We start from the raw sequence: 19,266 nt of genomic DNA, 5'->3' as shown, positions 1-19,266 counted from the left end.
GTTTGGGATTAGCACGGAAGTATCAGATGAAGGGAAAAGGTACTCTTTCCAGCTGTAGTACACTGCTTGCAACAGGGGAGTGAGTCTGTTTTTAAAATTGTTACACTTCATTTAGGAAGAATTGCAGAGAAATAATTTTCACATAATCCAATAAATTGTGTTCTTTATGAAATAAAAATATAATGGTTTACTTTAACTGTAATGCCCAACTTTCTACTTATAAGCAATGAAACACACACATATGTCCAGTGTTGAAAACAGCAGCAAAACCTCTTCTTTCCTCCCCTGGGGCCTGTTACTTTTTGGGCTGCTGCCGCCCATCTCCAGGCCTCCCCCGGAGCACTGGTTTCAGACATATAATTAGTACTTCCTGCACACCCTCGGCACCCTATATGTTTAAGGGCTATTAGGTTCTCCTGACCAAACCCAACTTTCCTCCAGCCTTTGCATTCTAAGTCAAGATCAGAGAGACATATGTCTTCTACCTCTTCTTTGTCAAGTAGCTATGAACAGCTTTCAAACAAATAGATAAGCAAGTAAAAGGGCTCTATTTTTATTGTACAAAGTATTATCCAACAATGTATTGTTTTACTGCTTATTACGAAAGATTTTTTTTGAATGCTGAAAAGACTGAATGACGAAAAATATTTACAGATCCCATCAGTCAAAACCATTTTAATGTATATCCTTTTGAGTTTCCTACATGTAGTAGCTTAAAGAAATTAGTTGATATTATAATAAATATGTAATTTTTTATTGTCACAAAACATAACAAGGATTTTTCATTTCATTATCTAATTTTTATAACTATCATTCTGTGGTGACTGTGTAACTTCCCGTCCAATAGGTGCTTATTTATTTATTTTACTCTGCCCCTGTTGTTGAACTTCTAAATTGCCTGTGATTTTTCTCTGTTCCATAACATTGAGATTAATATCTTTGTGGCGAAAGCTTTTGCAATATTTAAAATTGATTTCCTGGGATGTGAAAACGTATAATAACTGGGTATAAACAATTTGCCCAATTTTCCTAATGGCTTGACTGTTGATCCAGAGTACAATAAAAACGCTCTTGAAAAGAAATTTGAAATAAAAGAGCTTTCAATATCTTTTTAAAAACTTCATTATTTTATTGAAATTAAGCATTGTGGTAATTGCGGGTATTGCATTTTTCTTTTTCTTTTTAATAGGCTTATTATGCCCGTGATGCTCTGGCTAAAAACCTCTACAGCAGGTTGTTTTCATGGTTGGTAAATCGAATCAATGAAAGCATTAAGGTACTGAATCTCTATAAACAAATAAATCAGTTGTAATAAATGGTATTCAGAGTATACACATTAAAGACACTTTAATTTTATAATCAGGTAATTGAGTACCACTTACAGAGATTGTTCTTTGAAAAGAATTTACCTAGTTTAGGATTGAAATTTGTCAGTGGTTCTACCTATTTTGTTTTGCCATGTGTGTTATAAGAAATCTCACTGGTGAATAGTTTAATGGTATTTGCAGAGTAACTGTGAGAGACAGTATCCCAGGTCCTGGTTGTGACTGATCTACTAACTAGTTGTACACACTTGGCTGAAGAGGTCACTTGACCTCTCTAGCTACTAATATGTTCTTCAGTAAAATGAGGGTATTGGACTAGGGGATTTTGAAAGACCCTACCTGTTGTAAGATTCAGTGATCTCTTTTTTATAATTAAGTATCTAATAAAGAAGGCATAGTCATGCCTTCTTTAAATAAGTCATCTATTATTAAAATTTCTGGAAGATTCCATACCAGCGTCCTCTCTCATACATTTAAAAACAACTAAATTATATTCTTCTAGGTCTGAAACACAATTAACTTGTAATATATGTCTATATTCCTTGGTATGCTTTTAGTGTTATATTTCATGCTTAAGTTAACCCTTCAATTTGAAACTATTTTTAAGGCACAAACAAAAGTGAGAAAGAAGGTCATGGGTGTTTTGGACATTTATGGCTTCGAAATTTTTGAGGTGAGCTGCTTTTTTTTTTTTTTTGTATTATCTTTGTTAATGTAGAACAGTTTGGAGATTAAATCATGCATTCGATAGACAGTATTTAATATAATTAAATGTTTAAATCTACAAATAACTTTTGTAAAGATGTAACTGTGTGTGTGTGTGTGTGTGTGTGTGTTTTAAGTGCTGAGATCCAACATTTTGGAGACAGTGCTATTTAAAAAGACTTCCTTGTATTAGTACTTGACTTTTGAAATGCAGATTCAAAATTCTTACTGTGAAATTTCCAACAAGGTATACGGACATTATGTCTGTAGTCATTTGTTCACTTGTAGGTTGCTTGAAAGTGAGGTAGGATGGTGCCATGAAAAAATCCGGGAGTGGGAGAGCCAGAGCTCATGGCCTGGCCAGAGCTGGTTACTTCATCTCTGTTGGACTCAGGCAGAGAGGTTCTGTATTGGATGATTTGTTGGGTCTTATCCAGGTGTCGTACAACTGTGATCTGATGAGTTCTGCTGCCAAGGTTGAAAAAAAATTTCTGCTGAAGTTCATAATGAAATTTTAAAAAAGACTCCATGCTTATTTCAAGTTAAATATTTAAACATTATAGACTTATATTAGAATTTCCTGTTCACTCCCTTGCTAACTTTGACATTTAGAAGCTGTTTTAAGGAGCTTTTAAAACTCTTATTCTCACTTTTAGCAGTGGTGCTTCAGTTTGGTTCAGGAAAATAACGAGTAGATCAGGCTTCTCCTTTCTTAACTCTCCCCATAAGTAATTTGTGAATTCCTTTAAACAACCCGGCCCTACCCAGAATGACCACCCAAAGAATTTACATGTTTCAAGTTATCAGGTTCACAGAGTCATAGAAAAACATCAGCCCATTTCCTGCCGCTCGGCCAGGCCTTCCTAGTAAATGCCTTTTTCTTATAACATTTATTTTGGTGATAGCGCCTGCGCCTTGCTTTACCATGTCCCATATTTAATAGCTAGTGGTAAATAATTATTGAGGACTGACTATATGCAAGGATTGTGGGGTTATGTATGTTGTCTGATTTAATTGCCACCACAGTCTCATGAAGTAGCTGCTATTATTATTTTTATTTTATAGAAGAAGTGAGGCTTTGAAGGTCAAGTAACTATCTCAAGGTTACATGGCTACTAAATGTCAGACTCAGGATCTAAACCTTAGGCCTCCTTGATAAATAATAAAAGGCCTTCTACAGGGCTTTTCTTCACTTTTCTCCCCAAACTCACATGGTTCCCAGTATCTGGAAATAAGGAAAAAACCCAAATGCTTTAAGTCTCTGATGCTCCCTATTTCTGCACGTTTGGCATCATTCTAAGCTCCTGGGGCAGCGTGGGGAGCCTTCCCAGAGTTCATCTGTGTGCTGGTAGCAGAATGTGGGAGACACCTGTGCTTCGTGCTGCCCTGGAAAACTCCCCTTCAGTACAGTGTCTGCTTATATTGGTGTCCCTTTAGCAGACTCTGGAAAGGAAAGCTTCCAGTCCCTTGGTAAGAGGAAGAATTTGAGATTTGTGAGTTAGGAGGATTGCTGGAGTAGACTCAGAAGTCATGGTGCTAAAATTAGTTTCTTTCTAGCAAGACCTCAGGTTCCTGTCACTAAATGGGCACTAAATGCTAAAGTCATTCTTTACAGTTGGCAGGGAAAGAGATTTCTTACCTGGCACATTGCTGATCTTTATTTAGGTGTTTCATGAATAGGGCAAAAGCAGAGATCTCACTAGAAAGTTGGGGGTGGGGGGGGGAAGATGTATTCAATGATATTTCTAAAATCAAAGAAACTGATTTTATTTTTATTTTGCCAGAAAAAAATTTGTTGATCCTTGTCAATAGGCAGGTGCTTAATATCATGTCACAATACATGGAAACTTTTTTTTATAGGATAATGGGGTCATGATGGGACATTGGCTTGGCTTCATCTTCCAGTAAGATCTAATGAGCCATGGCAAGAGAGACACCCACAGCCCTCAGGGAACTGAGTTAAACCTCATGAGCAATTTGACCATGTATAAGTGAGGGAGTCATTTCCCCAGTATTTATTCAGTGCCTACTATGAGCCAGATGCCAGTGGTAAGCAACGCAAAGATGTTCCTTGCCTGCATGGAGCTTATGGTCTTGGCCCTAAGATGGTGGTTCTGTTGCCAGCTGAGGACACATCCTATTTGGTAGGAAACTCTAATCAGGAAACTGGATTACTATCTATCTATCTATCTATTTATTTATTTATTTTTGGCTGTGTTGGGTCCTTGTTTCTGTGCGAGGGCTTTCTCTAGTTGCGGCAAGCGGGGGCCACTCTTCATCGCGGTGCGCGGGCCTCTCACTATCGCGGCCTCTCTTGTTGCGGAGCACAGGCTCCAGATGCGCAGGCTCAGTAGTTGTGGCTCACGGGCCCAGTTGCTCCGTGGCATGTGGGATCTTCCCAGAGCAGGGCTCGAACCCGTGTCCCCTGCATTGGCAGGCAGATTCTCAACCACTGCGCCACCAGGGAAGCCCTAGATTACTTTTTAAAAGTGTTTGCTACAGACCTAATCAGAACAGAATTTAGATGTTCCAAGTGGAAACATCCTGTAACCTGGTACTAAGCGAAACACCCTTTAGCAATCCAGGAATATTTTTCACTTACGGTTAATTCAAGTTTCTCTACAAGTCTGTCTTTCTGAACATCCTTTCCTTATGCAAGTTATATCACCATTTTTCTCAACATTGTTACAGTTACGGACTTCATGAAAATGCTTGCATTATGTTTCTAAATAGTCTTCTTCCTTCCTTTCTTCAGAAGAATACACTCCAGTTCAGTACTTCTCAAACTTAGCTGCATGTTGGAATCACCTGGGGAACTTTTGAAAATTCAACTGTCTGGGCCACACCCCAGACCAATAAATCAGAACCTCAGGGTGTGCGGCCCGAGCAGCAGTATTTTAAAGCTCCCAGGTAGTTCCAGTGTGCCGTCAAGGTTGAGACCAACTGCTCTTGTAAATGGGAATCTTCAGCGTGAACTGTAAATTCCAAACATATGTGGTGTTCTTGCTGTTTGACCTCTGCATGAGATGCCCTTGTACAACATCCTACATCACCCACAGTTCATCTTAACCTAAACCTAATCTGTGTATATATAATATTCCTAAAACCAAGCAGGTTACATTTTTACTCTTTTTAAGCAGACCTTTCAGCCAAGGCCAAATCCAACCAGTCATATGTCTACAGCAAATCTTATGATGGCCATAAAATCTTTAGAAGTTAATTTTCCTTCTCCATGCAATAAATGCTTTGGGGTTTTTTCCCCCAGTTTCTTGCGAGAATTCGGATTTGTTTTTCATGATAGTTAATTGTTCTCTCCATTTTCCTGTCTAAACCTTCTCAGTTAAACTCCCAAACATTTTGATTTTCAATAATCTATTTATGTATTATTTATTTTATAAATAAACTTATTTGGGGGGAAGGTAGAGTAGAGATTTGGTTGGGCACTTTTAAGATACTTTTACCTGCTTTTTGATACAGAAGTAGAAACTTTTTTTTTCTTTTAATTTATTCACATAAATACCCCAGATGCTATCATACATTTTCCTGGATTCTCAGCAAAATTGGAACGCATGGAAATGTCAAAGCTCATAGGGTTGAACACTAGGAACCCAGATAATTAAGGACTTAAAAGTACCATAAGCTGAAGTACAAGGGCTCAGAGTATGACTCAAGAGGAAGTATTCAGAATCCACATAAATGCAAAAATGAAAATTTCTATGATATTGTCCACTCAAGTGAAAATAAACTGATAGATTATAGAGAAAATTCCGCCTTTCTTCTTCAGTGAAAATTGACTGCAGGAATTAAGATCCTGCCTTTTGGAGAGCCCTGGGCATCACTTTAAAAATTAGACAGGACACTAGAAGAAATTTGTTTGAATGTTTCTAATTCTGCCTCTTGACCCTACTGACAGTTCCCATGAGAACGTTTTTCAGCTGAGCTGGTGGAAACCTTTCATTTACTTTCGTCTGTCTCTAAACGGAAGAGGGAAACTGATGCATTAAACCATGGGATGATGACACATGCATTTGACTGCAAAACATTCCAGTGCCAGCTGGGTGAATAGCTTTGCCTTGCTGGCCGCATGTAAGCTGATGTCAGTTTGGAAAACAGATTAGTGGAACATTGATACCGAAAATAAGGTGAAGTGAATTAAAGTTCATTGAGGAGAAAAATCTAGCTGTGAATCCTGGTAGAACATATCCAGTTTTGCAAAGGAAGAGAATTATAATCCAGATACTCCAATTCTACACAATTCAGTTTGGATATTCTTATAACTGAAAACATGGCCTTAGATCTCTGAGGAATATTTATAGCATCTCCATAAAATAACAAGTGCTATTCTTTTAAAAAGTGAAATTAAATTCAAAACAGTGTTGGGCAATCTAAATTGATTCAACTTTTTTCTAAGTACTTATTTGATAGGTCTTAGAATGGATGGGTAGTTTACTGGGGAAATCTATTAGTGTCCTGTAGACCAAAGCAGGACAGCAGTGGCTGAGTATTTCACTTTTCTTATGATCGAGCTAGTTTTGTACAGGCCAAATGCTAGTTATTTGGTTTCAGGCACTCTTATTCATCTTGCCCTTACAACCTCGTTGAAAGTGGCCATATACAGTAAGGGTGTGATAGGCAAGGTGCAATGATTGTTTCAAATAAAACAATCTAATAGGTGGGGAAGCGTCAGTGTAAGACCAACTGGTAGGTTCGTCTCATGATTATAGGATTCGTTTTCTAAAATATTTTTTTTTAAAAAATTGATTCTAGTTACAGACAACACTTTTTGTTCCAGTTTTTTGCCTTTAATTTTGTCCTTTATGTGCTAGAGAACTTGTAGTTGAAGAGAAAGGAGACAATTTAAAGTAGATTTTAGAACGAAAATGGTGAGAATTAATATGGTTCATAATATATATATGCTCATTCATCAGTGTTGTTGCTTTAACTTTTTAAATCAAAACCTATTTAAAAATATTTAAGAGCACTATAATGCTATTGATATTTTTCTAAAATTGACCATAATTGAGTATGTACCTAGAAGAAAAATGTTACATATTTAAAGGGAAGTTTTCTGTAACTTCAGCCAGTCATTCAATTTTGTGAATGTCTTAAAAGGAGAATATCTAATATTAAATGTTTTTCTCTTATTTTGAGGATTATTTTTTTAAAGTTTACTTTCTTAAAAAAAAAAAAGTGGTTCTTGTTTTAGGGCCCATTTCTTGACCTTGTGATTTTTTAAAATGGATTGTTAATTGCACTGTATTTTTCTGTAGGAACAACATTATAAATGGGGACTGCCCAAGGGCTTTCCACCAAGTAAATCTTTGCTAAGACCAACAGCACATTTTAAAGCAGTAATATAGCCCAACTCCTCTAAAACAGTGCCGTTACAAAGTTTTATAACTTTTGGATAAATGTACCATTTCATTTCTTATGCAAGAGACATAATACATTAAATAAAATATTATGTATTTTACATTGTATGTAAAATATGGAACCCCCCACCCAACTTATGTCCAAAATTTGACCTCAGACGAAAGTGTTGAGCTATGAGAAACATCAGTTAAATATGTAATTAATAGTACTTTTTGCTGAAATAAGTCACGATCTTAGTGTTTGAACTGCCACCCCCCACCCCCACCTGTTTTCTACATGATATTCACCTGCAAATTCCTTCCCATCCACCATCCTAATGACGGCAGTGATAGAGCTGCCTCCTTTATTTTACATCTTCCTTTCAATATACATTATTTTTAAAGAGTATAAGGTTTAAATATCTCTCTTAAAGAGTGTAAGACGTCATTAGCCTTCTTTGCTGAGAATATACAAATATGGTAACAGGCCAGTACTTTTGTTCCCTCTTTCAAAATCACTCCAAGTGGAGAGCTCATGGTTGACACTTACGAGTATAAACTAGTTATGAACTTTATTGGGAGTATGAGTTTATCCCTCAGTCTTGAAGGATAAATGTGCTTTAGACAATGGAGAAAACTTCCATGCATAGAGCATGGGTAGCAGACTGGAGGGAGAGGAGGTGAGTCATACATGGGAGCCCTCAGCTCCTGCCTGCTTCCTCCTTTGGAGACTTTGATTCATGGGACTGCCGTGTGCAGAAGCGAGCCCGGCTCGGGGACTGCCAGCCACCCACACAGTTCTTGACAAACCAAAAAAGCATCCAAATATCAAGTTGCTTTGGTGCCTTCATATTCAAGTGATGGTTCCTAGACCCAGTTTAGCTATTTTATAAAGGGGAGTGGGAAAACCGGGTGATATTTAATGCCTGTATGAATGAAGAAATTGGACCTGTGCAGGTTGCAGCACTATGGACTGTTACCAGACATTTCCTTAATTTTCTGCAAATTATAAATTTTTGCAATTTATTTTTAATGATTTGTGAAGTCTCATTTCCCAAAAATTTGGACACTATCAACAACTTAAACGTTAATCAGAGGAAGTGTGATTGCCTTCATTTTCAGCAATAATGAATCGCTCTGACGATTCATGACATGTTTGGGGGCTGTGAGGTAGGTTTGCAGTAGAGGCTGAGGTATTTCTGTGGGGAAGTCAGCTGGTTTTGGCCCTAATGATTGTGCTGTTGATTTTGGTTTTTGTTCTTTAAGCAGCAGGATCAGGTCAGAGAGTCAAGTTTTTGTTCTTAGGCTGTCTTCAGAACGCTCTCATTTCCCTCTTGTTTGTGTTTGAAGGGGGGTACAGCCTATGCAGCACAGGGGTGGGTCGCTGTGGTGGGAAAGGGGGGATGCCCTGGATCTTGCTGAATCTCTTCACTCTTTCGGTGGGTGACCTGCCAGCTGCCTTTGTCCCTGAGTCTTTGGGTGGATGTGTCAGACACATTTTATTTTTCCTGATAATTTAGCATTAGAAGTATTAGATTCTGAAGCCTTAGGACTTCCAGCGAGTTATATGGTATATTATTTCAGTCAGACTGTTTTTATCCTGAATAGCTCTCACCTAGCAGAACCCCAATTCAGATACCACACGTAGGTATCGTGGTCCTGTCTTTTGAGATGATAGGACACATGTCTTGATCTAAAGTTTTATGCCAGTCAGAAATATAGCCTGGGGAATTCTCTGGTGGTCCAGCGGTTAGGACTCCACACTTTCACTGCTGAGGGCCTGGGTTCAATCTCTGGTCGAGGAACTAAGATCCCACAAGCTGTGGGGCGCAGCCAAAAAAATAAAGAAAAAAAAAAGAAATACAGCCTGGATGATAAAATCTGTCATTTGCACCGATGAATAACTGTCAGTGAGTGTTTACTTTTAGAAGTTTATTGCAAATTGAGAACTGACTGCATTTTGTGTAATCTGTCCCTTTGTGCACCAGAATGCAGTAAGTATGAACCGTTTGCAGTGCCGGTCTGTTGCATGCTCCTGTGTTAATAGCTTCTCCAACTGTGTGAAGTTTGCAGTAAATGACCATTGATTAACTGTGTGTGGATATGAAATACAGAATTCATACAAGAACTTATAAAAATGGAGGGGAAATTTACTTTAGCTCAGACTTACTCCTTAGGTTGTGTTGTAATTGTGAAGCTTTGCCTCTGGTTTCTAATCTGCTCGTGTGTATTTCATATTCCTGTTCTGGAAGCGTACCTCCAGCTATTCACAGCCATATACTGTGTCAGAGACACCAGTTGTTCTCCCCTCCCTTCTCCTCATTAGTTGCCATTTGAAAATTTAGCATAATTTTGTCTAAATAGCTCCATAGGCACAGACCTGTTAAATAACAGAAAGGATTTACTCCATGAATTTGTTTTCTAAAAAAACCAAAGATCTGCTCCTATAAGTCACTAAGATTTTAGTTTTATTTATAAGTTTTAATTTGGGGTAGTAGCACTATCTAGGGATATATTTCACCAAACTGAGAAAGCCAGACTTTCTCATGAAGAAATGGCCTTATACTGATTGTAAGGCATCTATATCAGACTGACTTCAGCTTTTGGTCTAAATTGTTAAGCTCTGAGGATGGGAACACATGGATTTTAAAACGTAACGTGAAAATGAGTACTGGGGAATGACCTTTGTGTCCAGGACTATATTTGTTGAACGTTTTGGTGATAAATGTGTGCCTTTTAAGTAAGAACCTTCAGGATTTAAAACAAAGAAAGAAACTTTTATCTTCGACTACATTTAACATTAAAAGATTAGTCAGTGATAATGTATTTTATGTGTCATTTATGGTTTTGAGTTTAAAATCTCCCCAGATTAATTAGTTCACTAGTGATTAGAAATCCTTAGCCACCTTCCAGGAAGGCGTGTGGTGAGATAATACATCCTAGGTATCATTTTACAATTTGTCCTGGTTGCACCAAACTTGATTTTGAAAGATCAACTTTCAAGAAAGTCTTTGACTTTTGATTTCATCATTTATGGAAAGATTTGAAGGCAGCTGCTCTGTATTCACAGGGAGTGGCGAGCTTCTGCCGTTACAGGTGAACCCTCATAGCCAGTTAGGCCAGGACTGGCCACCTCAGTGGGAAAAGAGTCTGGTTTATCAGTGGTGGGGTCACCATCTCTCACTCCCACTGCCACCATCTCCTCTCTCTGCCAAGAGGGGTATAGAGGTGAAAATAACAAGTTTTATTGCTAGATCTACCTCTTTTGGGATGGTGTGGTTCTTGGTGAAGTATATTCATCCAACAGACATGCATTTGTGCCCTCAATATGTACAGAAATACGTTAAGCCCTGCAGATCGTTCAGAAATGACGTAGGCATGGAGCTTCACAGGCAATAACTGATACGAAGAAGACACTGCTGAGAATCATAAGAGTGATAAATGTGTGACCCTTCTGAGAGGAGAGAGTTTCTAGCTAGGAGATGATTTTGATGTGCTGATTCCCTTGAGTCTGTATTTTGTGGGCACTTCATTCATTTAGTCAGCCAGTACACGCTGAGTGCTTGCTGGGTACAAGGTGCTGCAGGCATGGGCTTCCATTGGTGAACAAGAGATATATGGTCAACCCTTGCCCTTAAGAAATGTACAATCTAGAGAGACAGATAAATATGATACTAATCAATACATGCGAATGCACATGTACACACATGTATACACATAGCATGATTTTTCAAAAGTGCTGGTATGTAAGTGTCAGAATGAAGGATCTGACCCTGAATAGGGGAGTAAGAAGTCAGGTCAGAAAGACTTTCTTGAGCTACAGAGTTGAGAATGGAAGATTGAGAACTTGGGTGACAGAGATGTTGAATCTCACTGTTTCTTTGCTGATCCTCTAGGGGGAAATGTATTTCTTTCTCATTCTTTTACCATGTGTGTGGGCTGCTTATTTGTCAACTAAAATTCTTCATTCTCCAAATAGTGTGTAACTTGTGTATCCTTCATTCATTCACTTGACTCATGAATCGTTTCTTGGGTGCCTGCAATGTGCCAGCCTCTGTCTAGGAGCTGTGTGCTGGGCCGCGGTTAAGGTCTGCAAGACCGTGTGTGGTGTTTCTCGTGGAATGAGATGTTAGAGTGGCATTGTCATGGGAGCGCCGATGGCTTGCTTTATTAGGCTGTCTTCATTTTTCTCCATATAGGACAACAGCTTTGAGCAGTTCATTATTAATTATTGTAATGAAAAGCTGCAACAAATCTTCATTGAGCTGACTCTTAAAGAAGAGCAGGAGGAATATATACGGGAGGTAATGTTGAAAAAAATTTTTAAGTATTCCTTTTTTACTCATAATACAAATTCTGGATTCAGAAGACTGTACAAACATGACCCTAAAATCAGATTTATCAAAGTTTAGCCATATTGTACCTTTTAAAAATGTGTTTGGTATGACATCTAAGCTAACTGGGATTTACTTTGCTGCTAGTGCCCAGGACAGTGCTCAGCACATAGTAGGTGCTCAGTGAACATCAGCTGACCGACTTGAGTCTCACTGGATTCCAGTAGAGTGAAGTAAAATAATACCCTGTTAAAAAACTCGTCTGAGATGAATGGACAGAAAAACAGCGGTACATCCATACAAGGTTCTAGTATTCAGCAATAAGAAGGAACAAACAGCTGATACACACAATAGCATGAAGGAGTCTCAGATGCATTTTGCTAAATGAAAGAAGCCAGACTCGAAAGGCTACATCTGTATGATTCAATTTATATGTCATTCTACAAAAGTCAAAGCTATAGAGGCAAAGTGTCTAATAGTCAATAGTGGCCAGAGGATAGGAGTGTGACTGCAAAGGGGCAGCACAAGGGAATTTTGGAGGCTGGCTGTGGTGGTGGTTACCTGATGCTACGCATTTGCCAAAACTTAAGAGAACTGTATACCAAAGAAGTCAATTATCACGGTATATAAATTTGAAAATACTTTACTATTTCAGTATTTAACACTATTTTAATATTTAATATTTTGTTCAGTCTTGAAAAGCATTGATTTCTAAAAATTTTATAATAAAAACAGGTAACATTTGTTGAGTGCTTACTCTATGCCAGGTATTATACTAGTGCTGTGGATGGATTATCTCACTGAATGTAGTTGGAAAATAATCAGAAGTAATATTTACAGAGTCCTTTCATCCTTAATTGTAAAACACATACTTGGTTTTCACCCTTTCATTTTTTAAATAGCCTGTGTTTTTCTAAGTATAAATTTATATCATACAAAAAGGAGAAATTTTATTGTATATATAGTATTATATTTTTGTTTCCCTTTCATTTATTTGCTTTAATATTTTAGTAATATTACTTCCTTTTCTTCATTTTCTATAGTGTCATTTTAAGTCATTAAGGACACAGAATCCTCTTTTTTTGGCCTCTCAGTATAGATTTTTCTAATGTGATTATTATTCCCAGTGACTTAGTAAAATAACTCATCTACTGAAAAACTAAATCATGAATATTTCATCTTTCATTTGGAATGATTATCATGCTTTAGAAACATTTTATACTTGAATGGCACCTTTTGTAACGTAAACATCCTAAAAGCCAGATTCATTCTCTTCCTGTCTTCTCATCATAAAGAGAATGCCCAGACTTTGATCTGTAACTTAAAACAGTTTGTACAGATTGTCTAAAACACTTCTAAGAGTATATCGGAAGATCCTTAGCTTGCCGTATGAATTAACTTTCTTCCCCTTAGAAGAAAAATAAATGTTTACACTTATGGACAGAGTGTAAGCAGATACAGAATGATTACATTTGGCCTCCCAGATTTGGCTTTGTAGCTAGTGTTAGAACCAGTGGATGGGTTTTCATGTCTTTCCTTATGTTGAAAATACTTATCTTAGCACTGTTCTATTTTTACATTTGAAATAGTTAACGGCCCTACAATTTGGGGTTGACTCTAAAATTAATTTCTTCCTTGTGATTACAAATTAAGAACAGAAAAATCTATGCCTTACATTCTGGGGATCAAGTTCTGACTTATTTCCTTGAAAACATTGTAAATATACAAAAAGTAATACTGACCCAAGAGCCTGTTGAATAAATGGCCCGGGGCCAGCGAAGTGCATGGGAAATTGCCACAGATGGGAGGGTGGAAGGGGAGGCAGCCTCAGCACAGGTCAAGGGCGTTTGTTTCAGTCGGATCATGTCAGTGCTAGACTGCTGCATTATGAAAGTTTTGGGAACCGGAAGATGACATTTGCAGCACTGATTTTTATAAAGGAAATTTTCAGAGAGGAAGTGGAGTATAGTAAGATGGGCAAAGTCTTATGTTAGAGATGGTAGTGTTGTAGCATCATCATATGGGATTTGATTATGTTCTGTTTTCTTTTTCAGGACATAGAATGGACTCACATTGAGTACTTCAATAATGCTATCATTTGTGACCTAATAGAAAATGTGAGTATTAGGTACAGTTTCCCAAAGAAGTTCTTGGTAGTGTAATTCACTACTTACGAATGATCTCACTGCCTTCAGTGTTAAGCTTTTGTATTTTCACTATTTCAACACTTCAGAGAACTACAGAGTTCTGGAAACTTTATCACAACCTTAAGAAATCACACATGGTTCTCAAACACATACATAGACAGCTGGACTTTTTGATACTTAGCCAGGTTCCTCCATGCTCATCCTGTTGCCGTATCACAGAGCCCATTCATGACGCTCAGATGCCATGCCCTTAGGTGCACCATTCTTTCTTGTGTGCTGGGAACCCAGGTCCAATCCACAGCTCCTGGAAATATGAGCACTGATCAGAGGAGACTCAAAAAAAAAAAAAAGGTGTTTGCCAAGTCAAAATATCCATTTCATTTTTAAAATTCTAGTGACCTCTTAACATAGTATTCAGTGCTTACTATCAAAAAGATAATTGTTCGTGAGGATGTGAGGAAATGGTAACCCTTGTGTACTGATGGTAGGAATGTAAATTGGTGCAATCGCTATAGAACTCGGTATAGAAAAAAAAAAAAAGAAAACAGTATAGAGGTTCCTATAAAAAATTAAAATTAGAACTGTTATGTGACCCAACAATCCCACTTCTGGGTATATATCCAAAAGAAACAGAATCAGGATCTCAAAGAGATATCTTCACTCCCACGTTCACTGCAGCTTTATTCACAATAACCAAGATAGGGAAACCACCTAAGCAGATGAATGGATAAAGAAGATGTGATGTATATATACAATGGAATATTGTTCAGCCATGAGAAGGAAGGAAATCCTGCCATTTGTGACAACAAAGATGGACTTTGAGGGCATTATGTTAAGTGAAATATGTCAGAGAAAGACAAATACTGTATGATATCACTTATATGTAGAATCTAAAAAAAAACCAAACTCAAACAGAATAAAATGAATAGTGGTTGCCAGGGGCTAAAGTTTGGGGGAAATGGAGAGATGTAGGCCAAAGGGTACAAACTTCCACTTGTAAGATGAATGAGTTCTGGACTTTAATGTACAGTGTGGAGATTATAGTTAGCAATACTGTGTTATATACTTGAAAGTGGTTAAGAAAATAGGTCTTAAATGTTCTCACCACAAAAAAGAAATGGTAATTACATGATGTGATAGAGGTAACTAACACTATGGTAGTGTATCAAATCAACATGTTGGATACCTTAAACTTGCACAGTATTTTATGTCAATTATATCTCAGTAAAGCTGGAAAAATTTTCTTAAAAAGTAACAATGACAACAAAACTCCATGCTGTTCAAGTAAAAATAAAGGAGGATAAAGGGACCATCTCGGGAGCCAAATTAAGTAGGATCCCAGGGATGGCTGGTATGTACCATAGATTGCTTCAGGGATGTGAGAGATGGTGTGTGTGTGACTTGACAGGTGCCAAGGGCCTTGGGATTTTTCAGGTTACAAATTATGTACGTGAAAAGGCTTAAAGTGTGAAAAATTACTGAATAATTTTTAGTAACCTTTCTGAATCTAAGATTTTTGTTTTTACATCATATTTATCATGTAGTTTATCATGAACGAATTGATTGCAAGAAGACTGATTTGTGTGTAAAAGCTTAGGCTTACTAAATCTTCCTGGCCTTAATAACAAAGTTAATTTGAAACAATGCATAAACTTTATTTTCTGCAGTCTTTTTAGCTATCAGTGTAGGTGAGTCTGTGCATCAGCAATAGAATCACAGGCTCCAAATGTCCAGCAAATCATTTTCTATTCACCTTTAACAAGACGTTTTGGATATTATTAATTAGCCAGTATCTTATCCCTCAGTATTCAAGATATTCTTGAAAGCCACATCTTTGATTAAATTGAACTTTAAAAAAAATATTCTGAAGCATTACTATTTTTCAATTAAAAAATAAACTTTGTTTTGAAAAATGTAAACAATGTTGGATTGTGAACACTAATATTCCACCTAAGCAATTTAAAACTCTAGTCTAAAATTTAGAAAATCAGTGGATTTCCTGAAAATTTTTTCTGGTGAATTTTGTGACCAAAGTAGTTTGCTGGGGGAGTTTTAACTTTCAATAGTCGTGGCTATCAGGTTTTTCTTCATAAATGTAACATTGCACTTAATTATTTACCTTTAAGAAGGGAGGGAAAAAAAAAAAAAACAGTGGTAATACACTTAATTTAACTAGATTATCTCAGCCCAAAATCCCCTTGCATATATGATTGAAGAAACTCATGTTCACGTAGGAGCCTGGGTACATAAAGGAAATGTTTCCTTCCAGCATCGCCTAACAATAATGTTTACTCCGGGGATGTTATGAACACACTTGACTCCTGAGAGTCCACACTTCCCCCAGATTTTGTGTGGAATGAATAAGTGCTGGACAGAGGATGTCATGGCCTTGTAAGGAGAAGGGGAGAGGAGCCCTGGGGACTTTGCCCTGGCGGAAGTGGGTGGGGTCATGGTCAGTGGATTGTTCTCTGTGGAATGGAGATGTGTGGGCCTGTAGGGGCAATCGAAGGAACAACAGCCTTTATTTAGCAAAGTAGAAGATTCCTGATTTTTGGTTCAGTTTAGCTGGGCTGACTGTTCTTGGGATAAATAAGATCACAGGGTCTGAATACCCAACAAACAAATTCTCACCCGTGTTTAACATCCATTTCGAAATTTTAAATGGAAGGAGAATTTTATTCTAAACACATATTCTTGAAACACAGCTTGATTGCATTGATCGTTAAAAGCAGCCTCCCGAATCACACCACTTTTTTTCCCCGAGAAAATAAACTTTATTTTGAACACAGGAACAATTTGGAAACATCTGAAACCAATTTCCTTCTCAAGCTATGAATCAAATAATGGCCTTAAGAGACTATGCTTTGTGATTTATGACCACGTTATATAAGGAGACAGTATTGTCACATTAGTTTCTGACTTTTAGATTTGTTTTTGAATCTTTGAGGTCTGACTTGCCTTTTGCTAAACAACGTGAATTTCAGTTATCAGCCCGCTAAGGTGGCTGAGGTGACTCCTAAGTCCTGTTCTGCCGTCGGGGAGGCTTCGTGGGCTGGTGGGGGAGACTCATGCAGACACTCCCTCCCTCCCCACCCCCCAGCGCACCTGGGACCCCGCTGGAAGAGGGCTGATTTCTGTGGGGGGCGATTTGTTACTTGTTTTGATTCTCTGCTCTTTGTTGTGCCTGAAAGGAATTTTCTTGTGACTAAGTCGATTGTGTTTAATGGCATAATTAGGAATAATTATTAAAACAATACAGTGAGGAAGGAAGGAAACCCTTTTATCTCCTTTCGCCCAGAACACAAACGGAATCCTGGCCATGCTGGATGAGGAGTGCCTGAGGCCGGGCACGGTCACCGACGAGACCTTCTTGGAAAAGTTGAACCAAGTGTGCGCCACCCACCAGCACTTTGAGAGCAGGATGAGCAAATGTTCCCGGTTCCTCAACGACACGTCCCTGCCTCACAGCTGCTTCAGGATCCAGCATTATGCCGGCAAGGTGCGGGAGCCTGGGCCCTCCTCGAGGACCCGGAGCCTCAGCCTCAGAGATGGCGTTCTGACCAGCGCCAGCTCCTGAGGATAAATGGAACTGCTGAAAGCATAGAGTCAATAAGTGTTCAGTGGGGATAGAATCTGGACCATGTTGAGCAAAATCTTACTAATACTGAGAGCTGAAAGGAAAGCCAGTGGACTTAATGAAAGTTCAAGTATATATTAAAAATCGATTTTATTATTTTCAAGCTCTGAATGCTAGCCTATAAAAAAGATCTATCGACACTGATAAAAGATTTGCCAGTAAAAAATTAGCATTCACTAAAGACTTATAGAAACACCATTGTAAAGCAATTATACTCCAATAAAGATGTTAAAAAAAAAAAAAAGACTTACAGTAAGGTTTTAAAAGCACCAACCATTTAGCAAAATAATGAATTCTTAGATTGAATTTTGAAACGACACTGGAGGAAACATCTGCTTTTTTTTTTTTTTTAACATTTATTAATTTGGTTAGTATTTGGGGTAATTAATTTTACGTCATCAACTATATAAAAATAATATTAAAAACAATTGGGACAATAGATTGATTTTTGGAGTCCTGAATGATTATTGATTGGAGTTAATACCTCCTTTCTTATAAATAAGCTTGCAAACTTCAAAGGGGAAAAAATCTGATTATGGCTTTAGTAAAAATGAAGTATATAGTATCTAAATTTCCTTTAATTTAAAAATGCTGGAACTTGGTACTTCATTTTTTTTCACTAGCCCATGTTATTAAAAGATACTTTCCTGGTCAATTTCTCTGCTGGTTTAGGATGTCTATGAACATATCTGTGTTATCTCAGTTTCCCCCTGTCTCCTTTTAAACACACTAGAATTGGCACATGTAAACTAAAAAATACAAGTAAAACCTCAAAAATATGCTTGAACACCAAAAAAACCCTAAAATCCTTTGAAAATGTTATAATAACATTTTTGGAGTTTATTCTTGCAAATCCTGAAGGGTAATAGAATTTATTTTGAACTCTTCTGTGATTTAGACAGATGGAATTTAAACTTGGAGGCTAATTTGGTATTAGAGTGTGACTAACTTGTTGGAGATTTTTTGATGGAGAAAGAAGAGGCTGCAGTATAGATAGTCTCGGGATATTTTTAACAGTTGTTTGATGTTCTAGCGTGCAGTGTGTCAGCCACTGAGTCCCATGTGCTGCTGCTCATAGGTGCTGTACCAAGTGGAAGGATTTGTGGATAAGAACAACGACCTTCTCTATAGAGACCTGTCCCAAGCCATGTGGAAGGCCGGCCATGCCCTCATCAAGTCTTTGTTCCCCGAAGGGAACCCTGCCAAGATCAACCTAAAAAGGCCTCCTACAGCCGGCTCACAATTCAAGGCATCGGTGGCCACTCTGATGAAAAACCTACAGACCAAGAATCCAAACTACATTAGGTATTTCTGGCACATAAAATTCTTTGACCATTCGATTATGAAGGCACTCTCAAGGAAGATCATTTACCTGTTTGCTTAAATCTGAGCGTAACCCAAGGAGAGGGATAACTAAAGTACTTAGGGGTCAAATAATACGGTGTCTTGGGTTTGCTTAAAAAATACTCCAGTGGCCCCAAAATAGGGAATTTTAAAAAGGGAAAAGAAAAAATTGTGGTGGGGGATGGGAATAGATACTTAATGAAATTGGGTTGCTGGCACATAGGAGTTCTCAACTTTCTGGGTTTTCTGTTGTTTTTTTTAATGACAAGTTAAGAAACAAAATGTAAATTATTTTCTGGTAAGCATTTTGCATAAACTTTTGGTGGATTCATTTTGGATTCTTGTTATATTGACTTGGAGCATTGAAGCAACTGGGGCTTCAGTTGCAGGTCTGGTGTGAGGAAGTATGTGCCTCTTTCTTCC

At 37.8% G+C, this 19,266-nt stretch overlaps 1 protein-coding gene across 6 annotated transcripts in view; it reads left to right on the top strand.

Annotated features, from left to right (window-relative positions):
• Positions 1-19,266, top strand: part of MYO1B (myosin IB) — a 179,514-nt gene that overhangs the window by 129,205 nt on the left and 31,043 nt on the right. For all 6 annotated transcript variants that reach the window (XM_082397305.1, XM_082397303.1, XM_082397304.1 and 3 more), the window contains exons 12-17: positions 1,190-1,276; positions 1,933-1,998; positions 11,581-11,685; positions 13,770-13,832; positions 17,161-17,361; positions 18,578-18,804. In XM_082397305.1, coding sequence (XP_082253431.1) covers positions 1,190-1,276; positions 1,933-1,998; positions 11,581-11,685; positions 13,770-13,832; positions 17,161-17,361; positions 18,578-18,804 — 749 coding nt within the window. The remainder of the gene's footprint in view (positions 1-1,189; positions 1,277-1,932; positions 1,999-11,580; positions 11,686-13,769; positions 13,833-17,160; positions 17,362-18,577; positions 18,805-19,266) is intronic.

The sequence above is a fragment of the Balaenoptera borealis genome (genome assembly GCF_965194805.1).
Source record: "Balaenoptera borealis genome assembly, chromosome: 6".
Lineage (NCBI taxonomy): Eukaryota > Metazoa > Chordata > Mammalia > Artiodactyla > Balaenopteridae > Balaenoptera > Balaenoptera borealis.
This window is presented reverse-complemented; position numbering and strand designations above follow the sequence as displayed.